Genomic DNA, 10544 nt, shown 5'->3' on the forward strand with positions numbered 1-10544 from the left:
TTTTGTGATATTATTTATATTACCCCTTATATACAGTGAAAACCTCCATTAGTGAGCTTGGCTTTGCCCTACCTGTTATAAACAGACTTTCACTAGGGCAGGAGATGGCAGTTTATTAAAATGTGTGAACAACACGCAGAGTATCTTTACTGGAAAGTTAGCTCGAGTGATCTACACTTGATTTCTCCAATGTTTGCCTAGCTTGAGTGAGAGCAGGGACATGGCAGAATAATACTTTAATTGGTTTAATGCCCTGTATCCACACTGCCACTCTATTCACTTATACTGTCTGCTGTGGGCGCATCCCATCATTCTTAGCGTTGCAGTAAGCTGAGCCATGCTAAGAATTTTTTTGCAGTGTAGTGTGGGAGCCTGTGAACAGGGGGAAGATGCAGGGCGTAAGATGCAGTGGCAGGCATTTCAGCAGGGGCTCGACATCATGGGAAAGAGGTGGTATGCTTTGTTAAGAAGAGCACATAAGCTGCATGCAGAGCTGGAGGAGTGGTGACCACTGATGCAGTTTCTAGTGGGTGATGAAGCCCCCCTTATCATGTCTGGCCATAACACTTCCAAAGCAGGTTACTATTGCTATCTGGAATCTGGCCACCCCAGATTGTTATGGATTAGTTTGGTTTTGGCAAGTCAATTGTTGGCTCTGTGACGGAGGAGGTTTGCTGTACAATTAGGACTTTGTTTCATCTGTGGGCAGTGAAGGTGACGTCCAGGCTAGATGGATGGAATAGGAAGAGAGCAAGAAAATATGAGTATGGGGAATTGTGGGAAGGCATTGGAGGACTGGCAGCACTCCAGTGACACTAGTCTGCATTCACATTACTGAGTGGTCATGTTAGCAGGCCAATTGTGCTAACCAACTTGAGTGAATAGCGCCACCGCACCTGAGTGTGGGGTTTGTGTGTGTGGATGGGCGTTGAGTTAACAGGAAGATTTGCATTATAACATGAGTTAACTTTGCAGTAAAAACTGGCCCCGACAGCTCTTTATGTGAATGCTTTGCTCAGTTAAGAAAGGCTTTTGCCACCTTTGGTATCACAGCAAATGAAACAACCTCAAAACACCTTCTCACAGTTGGTACAAAAATCAGCTGCACTGACCTGTTTTGGAGCTGGTTGAGTAGATAACCTGACACAGTGGGAGAGGGCTGAAAAGCACATTTTTTCACCAGAATGTATGGCAGCTTTGTGACAAAATAAACAAATAAGCATATTATTTATCAAGAACCCCTGGCAAAGTGTTTGGGGTCGTGCCCACACAGGTAAAATACAATGCTAATAAACAATCATAATTAAACCACCAAACAATACATGAATAGAGTCATAGGGTGAGATTGTGTGCTGCGCCTTGGGGAAGGGTTGAAGCAAAGATGACCTTTGTGCCTTTGGGGCCCTGAGCTGGTCAGACATCAAAACAACCCAGAGTAATTTAGGAAGCCACAGGAAATACTGTAATTTGTCACCCTACTTGGGCAGCCGTGGGCAGCTCCACACTCTGGAGATGTGCAGAATGGCCACAGTGGCATGTAATATAGCCCCTCCCCTATCCAATATGCCCCTTTCTCCCCACTGGGCATGGCCCCTGTGCCAGGACTTGTGAGGCTTTTATGACCCCTATATACCATGGCAGCGGCGTACAGGGGCTATAGTGGAAGAAAGAATCACTCTCATAGACTTAAGGCCAGAAAGGATCCCTTATGTGTGATCCCTAGTGTGACAGGCCATAGAATTATACCCATTAGTTCCTGCACTGAGCCCAACCGTGGCTGAACTAAAGCCAATCTTTTAGAATGACATCCAGTTTTGATTAAAGACGCTAGGCAGGAAAGAGTTGACTACATTTCTTGGCACGGTATGGTTAATTCTCCTCCCCACTGAAAGACAAAGTGGCATTATTAAACAAATGATTTCAGTGGGTGTTAGGGGCCTAGGAGCTTTTGAAAATCCCAGAAGGTGCCTATCTATATCTTTACGCACCTAATTACCTTTAAAAATAGGCTGCTAAGTCAATAGCTGATGCTAGGAGAAAGAAGACAGAGCAAAGAAAAAATAATCAACATGGAGCTGAATTTGGGGAAGAGGAGAAGAACCAAACTTACACCACCCTTAGACTGTTTTGTTGAATGTGTGTAATTTTTATTGATCATTGATGGTCCTGGGGTGGAAACTAGAAAGTGAGCTATAAGAAATGCCACAGTCATTTAACATTCAATTGGGAAGAGTGAAAGAAAGAATTCATAATCAGTAGACACACATTTTTTCTTCAAGCTTTTAACAGAGAATTAGGAACAATGGAGGTTGGGTTTTTTTAAAGAAACTGTCAGTGCTAGAAAGCATTGCCCCAAAGCTGGCGAGGTTGGTGGTTTCTATTCAAACCCAAACCCTAATGTTTAACTCATTGAGAAGCACAGTATGCATCAATGGTTTTCAAAGCTTACACTGGCAAAGAAATGACACAGGAAGAATTTCCCCCCCCCCTTAAAGCAGCCTTATAATTATAAATTAATCCCTAAAGATATTATGGCAACTTCGATGAGTTAATGAGTATTGTATAACTGCCTGCTTCTCTTAATTGTCCAAAGGCCAGTTGATCCTGAAGTGCATAAAACCTTGACGAATGCAAGTAGGAAGCACAGCGGAGAGAGAAAGTGTGAGCGTGAGAGAGAAGGAACTAGATGCTGTGTTTAACCATGAAGATGCCAAAAAAGTTTTTCTGTCTCTTTCGTTTCTTTGTGCTCTTAACTGGCTTCTCTATTATTTGCATGGGAGCCTTTTGCATTTCCACAGGCTCCCTTTTGTGCAGATGTGGGAATAATCTGCTCGTTGCTTATTCTCTGCTACCTTTGGGGTTCTTATTCCTTGCGACTGGGATTTTCTGGAGCATGTGCCATGAAGTCAGAAAAAAAAACAACCTGTTCTATATTTTCCAGAGAAATCCCAGCCATAGAGAAATGCACATCAACACCATAGACAGGTATGTACTGCAATGTATGCGTGGGCAAACTAGGTGTTGCATTTGGTAAATGTATCCTCAAGAGAAATAAATGACATAGCATTATATCAAAGAAGAGTAACCTGTAGCCAGTATAAGACTTTTTATTCTATTTGTATGGGCACAGAACAGGAGCCTGAACATTTCATATGCAGAGGATTGCAGTTAGGACAGTAACAGCAGCAGTTTAGGTGATCTACCCTGTACATTGATTGTATCCCTGAAAAACTATTCTTTGTGATTACACACACGGGGACAAATTCCTGGGGAGAGCCGGCACAACTCCTCCGGCTTCAGTGGAGCTATCTCAGGAGTGCAGCAGGCCCAGTTGTATCACCGTAATAGACAACGACCGCGCCTGTGCCCGTGTTTTGGTATTGCTCCTCAGCACGGTCTTCCAGGGAGGCCAAAGCAATGGAATGATTCACAATTTCCTATATGGTCTATGCTTGAGGTTTCTGTGTAAATATCCCTGCTATTTCTGAGTGAAGTCTGATGCTTTCCGATAGGCAGTTTCTTAAACTGGTTGGCCCTAGGCCTGGCAAAGTTTGTAACAGAGTCTTTGGATACAAATGACTCTTGCTGTCTGTTGTGGTAACACCACCATAAACACTGACAATATGTGCTGTAACAGCTCTATAAATACATCGCATCACAAACCCTGGTTAGATAACCAAGATAATATGGATAGCACTTAAAAATCTGTGGAGAGCGGAAAATAATCGCCACGCAATCAGCTTGGCAGGAAATATACTCCCTTTTCCAATCCGAGTGCCCTTTACGGAAGCTGCTGCACTATAGACACTTGGTGGGTGATATTTGCATGACGGTCAGGAAACCTTGTCAATTAAATTCACTTCTGAGGCTGAGGCTGATATTTAAAATTATTTTAAATGGCACACTTTAGAGAAAGTCACAGGATGCTAGATCAGCAAATCTGTTTCATATGTGTTCAGCTGATCTAGTCCTTCTTAGCCAGATTTCATTTCTTCAGTTTATATTTTAAATCTCAGATAAACTGTGACAAGGTGACAAAAGCACACATATCTAACCAGGCCCAGCTCATATAAATCTCTTCTAACTAGTGAATCTTTTCGGTGTGATTATTTTTCAGGCCTGATTTCTACCCTCCGTGCTATGAAGATAGCATTGATCCGGGAAAGCTGACTTTCCCAATACCACTCTCCCTTTCAGCAAGAGAGGAAGAGCTCTACAACATCCCTCCGCCGCTGTACACTGAAAGCAGCATGGAATTCATAGATGAAACTAGCCTTCAGGAGGAACAACCGCCATCGTACGAAATGTCTGTGCAGCAGCAGCCAACAGCTGAGCATGACTCGAGTACAGAAGGAGTCTCAGGCGCTTGTCATGCACCCGGGCCAGGAGTCAGTTGCTAATAATACGAACTGTGAAGGGACTTTAGAAGGACCAAAGCACGCCAGTTATTCCGAGACAAAGTCAGTGGATAAGACACTGAATGTGTAAAGTGGTGCTGGAAAAGACATGGGCCAGTGCTATATAATACTACTGTATTATACTACAGGGTGCAACAGTTGCCTGGGGACAGCATTGACCACAATCCATTCATGTGGCATTAGAGAGGTTATTTAAGGAGGTTCCCAGTATTTTAAAACAAGAACAGCATTCTCTGGCCTTTAAAGAGTTTGCTAATGATATTAAGTATAGCTCATAATTGTTGGCTCAAGCCAACATCAGAGCAGCTTGTTTTCACATTTCAATATTTCACTATGCTCACACAAAAAAGCCAATACCAAATACATTCATTGTACTCTGTCCAATGTCTCTAGATGATCTGTTTATGAAAGATTTTTTCATACCAAATATCCAACTGGCTAATTTCCTTTTCATAGCCAGTATTTCATTTTGTGCTCACGTCAGCCCATCAAGATGTTGAGTGAAAATGCTCTTGAGATATAAATGACTGTACTGTACCTTGATACGCTGGCTACCAGTGTATAGAAGCCATTATTTTTTACACTGGAAGGAAAATGTTAGTGCTGCTACTTAATGTTCCTCTATTTATTAATTTAAATCTCTTTCTCGCATCTTATCTTTTGGTGCAAGTTCCCATTTGTTTTTCCATTCATATTTGCTGATCTGGAAGATTATTAATTCATAAGCTAATAGTTGGGTATTTTTCTACCATGAGTATTTGGAGATAACTGCTTTACTTTGTGTTAATAGCCAATACTTTAATATTGCATTGAATTCATCTGTTTATTTCAATAAATTTTTTCAAACCAAGTCTAAACTAGAAATGAGGTTTCCATACTTCCAGAGGGATATACAACACCCAAGCTGAGCTCAGTCATTGCTGCACACTAATGAGAAGACGCCAGTTTCATAGCACAGCTCCTGAAAGAACAGATTGTTTGCAGAAAAAAGCCTTCTATGAGCCATTTCTTTAGGCATTGTCTTCATAGCTATAAGGTTAGCTGCTTCCATTGCACTGTTCACAAACTCAGTGCCAAAGAAGTAAGGCTCTATTTGGGCCTGATCCTGCATCACTGAGTTCAACTAGAGTTTTGCCCTTTATGAAGACAACATGAACAGGATAAGATGCTTTATCAATCTTTCTTTACGCTCATGTATCAGAAAAGGCAAGAGTGGGCTGGCTACAAATCATTGTAGAAACTGAAAACATGGAGAAAATCAACTGCAAAATAAATCAATTCTTCCTCCTCGAGGATTATTTTCTGATTTGAAATATAGCCTTTCCCTTGATGGGAGAAGGAGGGAAATAGAGGATGTGATTGAGAAGAATGACAAAGAAATGGGAGGTGAGACATGTTTTCCTTGGGGAGTCGAAGGAGTAGGGAGGGGTAGATGGTGTGCCCAGAAAAAGGGGAGAGGAGAACATAAGGTTAAAAATGGAAATAATTATACAGGAAATGACACATTAAAAGAGGTAGAGTTAAAGGACAGAAAAAAAGGAAAAACAATGGAGAGAAAGAGACTAAACACATTCAAAAGAAAACAATGACAGGATAAATACTATAATTGGAAAGATGGAGAAAGACAAACAGGATCTATGTAAAAAGATTTTTTAAATGATTAAAAAGCTGCACATTCTAAAGTGGGAGAGAATAAAAACCAGGAGAAATGGGAACCTTTACATGTTATTTCAAAAGCAGTTAAAGAGAGGGTTTCCTCTGAGAAGTGACCGTGGTAAATGATACCTTTTTACTCAAGAGACCTGCTTCCTGAATGTATTCAGAGTCGGAACAGCTGGCTTTAGTGACAAAGGTATGTTTTTACTGCATTTTAGTCATGTTCATGCTGCAGGACGCTGACAACTATGGGGTTGTATATGTGTTGCTGAGGGAAGACATTCATTAAATGTGAGGCAAGATTCAAGCTTGATTCTCAGCCCTAGGTTGAGCATGCAGGGCTGACAGTTAGAAAAACTACCGGAGTAAAATCCTGGTTCTGTTGAAGTCAACAGCAGTATTGCTATTGACTTCAACGGGTCAGGATTTGATATCCCCCCCACCCCTCTTTTTTTTTTACTTTTGAATTGAGCACATTTTATCTGGAAATCAGTGAAAAACAAACATGGAAGCCCAGAATGCCATTTTCAGTGTGACTTTTCAGAATGGCACACTTTAATTCAATTATTGACTCACTTCTGCTGTAGCTCATGAAGAATTGCACCATTTTTAAGTACAGATTCCGCCCCCACACACACACACTGGAACATAAAGTGGCTGGTTAGAATGCTGGAAGGTACATATTTATGGATATATTCCTGGTTCAAAGAGCCCTGCTAACACAGGCCTGACTTCTAAATTCTCCTTTATCTGAATACAGCACTAACCCCTTTATCTAGTACAGTGCTTTTCAACTTTATTTTTTCATTTGCAAACCCATAAAAAAATTTCAGAAGTAGGTGCGGACCCCTTTGGAAATCTTAGATATAGTCTCTGGACCCTCAGGGTCTGCAGATTACAGGTTGAAAACCACTGATCTAGTGTTTGATAGGCAGATGAAACTCCAAGTAAACAAGGCTTCAGATAAACAGTGGCTACTTTGAGAGCGCCAAACTTGGGGTCCACCGTCCCATGGGGTAGGGAGGACGTGCCAGCTGGCCACCAGTTCTGACTGACCCACAGAGCAGACTGGTAATGAGGCAGAGGACACCTTCCTTGCATCTGCTTTGTGGCCCTGTTTCTTGGGCAGTTCTGGGCAAGAACTAAGATTCTGAATTCTTCCCTAACATTTCAGGGGAAATCCAAAAAGGGCTTAAGAATCTTACTAGCCTTTCTGTGGCCACACCAACCTCAATACATTGCAAGTATTGCATGCAGGGGACTGGACTAGAGAAAAGCAACAACGATGATTAAAGGTCTAGAAAACATGATCTATGAGGGAAGACTGAAAAAAATGGGTTTGTTTAGTCTGGAGAAAAGACAGAGGGGACAAGATAATTTTCAAGTACATAAAAGGTTGTTACAAGGAGGAGGAAGAAAAATTGTTCTTCTTAACCTCTGAGGATAGGATAAGAAACAACGGGCTTAAAGTGCAGCAAGGGAGGTTTAGGCTGGACATTAGGAAATGTCAGGGTGGTTAAGCACTGGAATAAATTGCCTAGGGAGGTTGTGGAATCTCCATCACTGGGGGTTTTTAAGAGCAGTTAGACAAACACCTGTCAGAGATGGTCTAGATAATACTTAGTCCTGCCATAAGTGCAGGGGACTGCACTAGATGACTTCTCAGGTCCCTTCCAGTCCTGTGATTCTATTGTAGGCTCTTAAGGGCTCCAGACCCTTTCAAGGATAAATGGACTGCTCACTGCGTCTTCAAACAGCAACAGGGGTTAAGGTGTGGAGGGAAGGAGGGCTAACCGGGATGTAAAACAAGTTCAGGTTAAGAGGGACTATTTTGCTCGACTCAATCTGTCTTTCATGTATATACTTTCACTGCTTAGTTAGAAGCTGAATGGAAATGATGTGGGTGACTGCATAAGTGAATAAATGTCAACAATCCTTTTAAAAGCAGAAAGGTTTTAAATGGCTGAATTAATTTTACTCAAACTTTCCAAAACAAATTTACCTTTGGCATGACCAGCCATGAGAAGTTTTGGATTAAAAGGGATTTTCTTTATTTGTAAAGATATGAAGAATTCAAAACAAGGGTTCAAGGAATAGGACTTTTCTGCCCTAGCCTCCTGAACAATAATGCAATAATGCTATTCCCATCCTATCACTATCCTCAGTGCTGAGATGCGTAGTTCCTAGACGTGAGGCCAAGCATTTTTCTTTGACAGTAATTTATTCATGCTGAAAGGGAAATTTTTTTACATTTCAGTGCAGTGCATTGGACATATGGGACCAGCTCCTCAGGTATGGCTGAAGAATAAAAGTTGGGGGAATTGGTGGGGTATTCCTCACCTCTGCACCCTCAAGCCTAGGACTGCTCCATGCAGGGCTGGTCCGCCACTGCCATGTTAGTACTGAGTATTCTTTAAAATGAAACATCTATGCCTTATGTACATTGTTAAATATTTTATACCATAAGCCACCGGTTCATGATTTAAAAAAAAAAAAAAAGTTTTAAGTCTGTTATTTATCTTCAATAAGTGAAGGGAGGTTACTAATGTGTTATGTCAACAAATGGATGGCACTTTAATAATATAATTATACACAGTTTGATATAATTGAACAGAATGACAAGTTTTTGCTAGTTGGTCTTCTCCCTGCTATTGCACACAAGTTAATAGTTCTTGTTCTCTCTACCCTTCCATGTTTTTACTTCTTTCTGTCTTCTTCCATCTTCCACACTACTTTTGCATGGTCTACTTGCTACCTCTTTTAGTTTCCACTTCTTTTTGTCCCTTCCTCATTTATCTTCCCTTCCTTGAACCTTTCCCTCTCTCTTTCCAGCTGGGTCCACAAACTCATTTCTTCCCCAAGTCTCCCCCATTCCCTTTCCTCTGGCCTCCATCTCTTTGTTTCTGGGACCCCATCCCTCTGTCCTGGTCACCCCTCTGCAAAGACCCCTTGGTACCTTGCTGCCCACTCCCCCTTATTCTCTAGGAGTTTCTCTTCCAAAATAGCTTCCCCCCCCTCCCCCCGGCCTTTTCACCCTTGCAAGCTGGGAGTGTGCTCTTAGACTACATGCTGTTTGTATGACAAACCCAACTGTTCGGGAAACAGAAAGAATGTCCAAATAGATACTAGTACAGTTATTTCAAAACTGCCTTGACAGTGTAGAGGCTGCAACCCATGGACCAGCCCAACCACTTAACCCAACAGTAGGAGTAGAGGGGGGACAGGACTTTTTCTCGTCAAGCCCCTCACTCTAGCAGCCCTGCAAAGAGTAACACTATCCTTGTAAGAGGTGGTGGACATGTTGCCATTTCCCCAGACATTAACTTCTAACCATTAAGCTCTCAACTATTTTCAAGTAAAACATCTCTGTACATTAAGTGCATGATTAATGAGACTGTGGTCACAGTCCTTCCTTGAACAAATCAGATACAGAGATATACACATCGTGAGTCAGCCTTACAAAGTTTTACTCATCATCTTGTACATGACAAGTAATTTTTTGGGTGGAGAATATCAATCGTATTAATAATCAGTTTTATCGTTATCATCAATCAGTATTACAAAGGACTAGGGAGTAGGTTTTGTGTTGAGGATGGTAACAGTTTTACAACAGTTTTGCAAGATAACTATTAAAAATCATACACAGAGATCATCTTATTCTCAAGTGCATTAGCCCAGTTTTACATCAGTGCAACTCCATTACTAATATAACATAATGCAAAATTAGACCCAGTATTTTCCTTTTGAGAACTTTCCAATTCTGCTTCATTTTTTCCTGAATCCTGACTGCCACCTACTGCGGCTAATGCTATCATGCCTTTCCTAGAACAGAGAAGTCTGGTGGAGTATTTACTGGATATGGTCAGTGGCAGTTTAGCAAGGCTTTCCCGTCTCTTTTATAGTGGGTGGGTACAGTACATCATGTTTTCAGCAATCCCAGTCTCCAGAGGCTAAGACAATGGGAAACCTAAATTGGTTTTCAAACTCACCTCTGCCAGGTGATCAGGTCAAAGATTATTTAATCATCTGAGGTCTTATAACAATAAGAACTTTTCAAATTCTTGGTTGGCCCATTTTCAGTAGGATTTGCCAACATATGACGAGCTGAGTGGTTCAGCATTTTGAAGGGAAATTTCTCTCACTGTCTAGGCCAAATCTGCACAAGTCTGAATGATCTAAACCAACAGTGGAGGAGTTTGCCCTATATGAAGCACTGTAGGTTAGGTCTAGATAAACATGCCCTCTTTAAAGAAGAGTACATTTAAATTTGGACACCCGAATTGTGGTGAAGATGCAGGGACCTTCTGATGCCTTCCACAATCCTTTATAAAATGAATTCAAGCCACGGAATCTCTTGATTTATTCAAATATTAAATAATACTGTAGTAAAATATTGTGTGAAAACATCAGTGTCTTATTTATTTAGAATGAATTAAGTAGATAATGTAATTCTATTAAAGGCAGCTTTAT

At 41.2% G+C, this 10544-nt stretch overlaps 1 protein-coding gene across 1 annotated transcript; it reads left to right on the forward strand.

The window, feature by feature from the left end:
* The first annotated feature begins 2686 nt into the window (after positions 1-2686).
* TMEM252 (transmembrane protein 252) lies at positions 2687-4400 on the forward strand. The gene is made up of 2 exons (XM_077816546.1): positions 2687-2985; positions 4118-4400. Exons 1-2 carry the CDS (start codon positions 2687-2689, stop codon positions 4398-4400), a joined length of 582 nt encoding a protein of 193 aa, XP_077672672.1.
* The last annotated feature ends 6144 nt before the right edge of the window (positions 4401-10544 follow it).

The sequence above is a fragment of the Eretmochelys imbricata genome, chromosome 5 (genome assembly GCF_965152235.1).
Source record: "Eretmochelys imbricata isolate rEreImb1 chromosome 5, rEreImb1.hap1, whole genome shotgun sequence".
In the NCBI taxonomy this organism is placed as follows: Eukaryota; Metazoa; Chordata; order Testudines; family Cheloniidae; genus Eretmochelys; species Eretmochelys imbricata.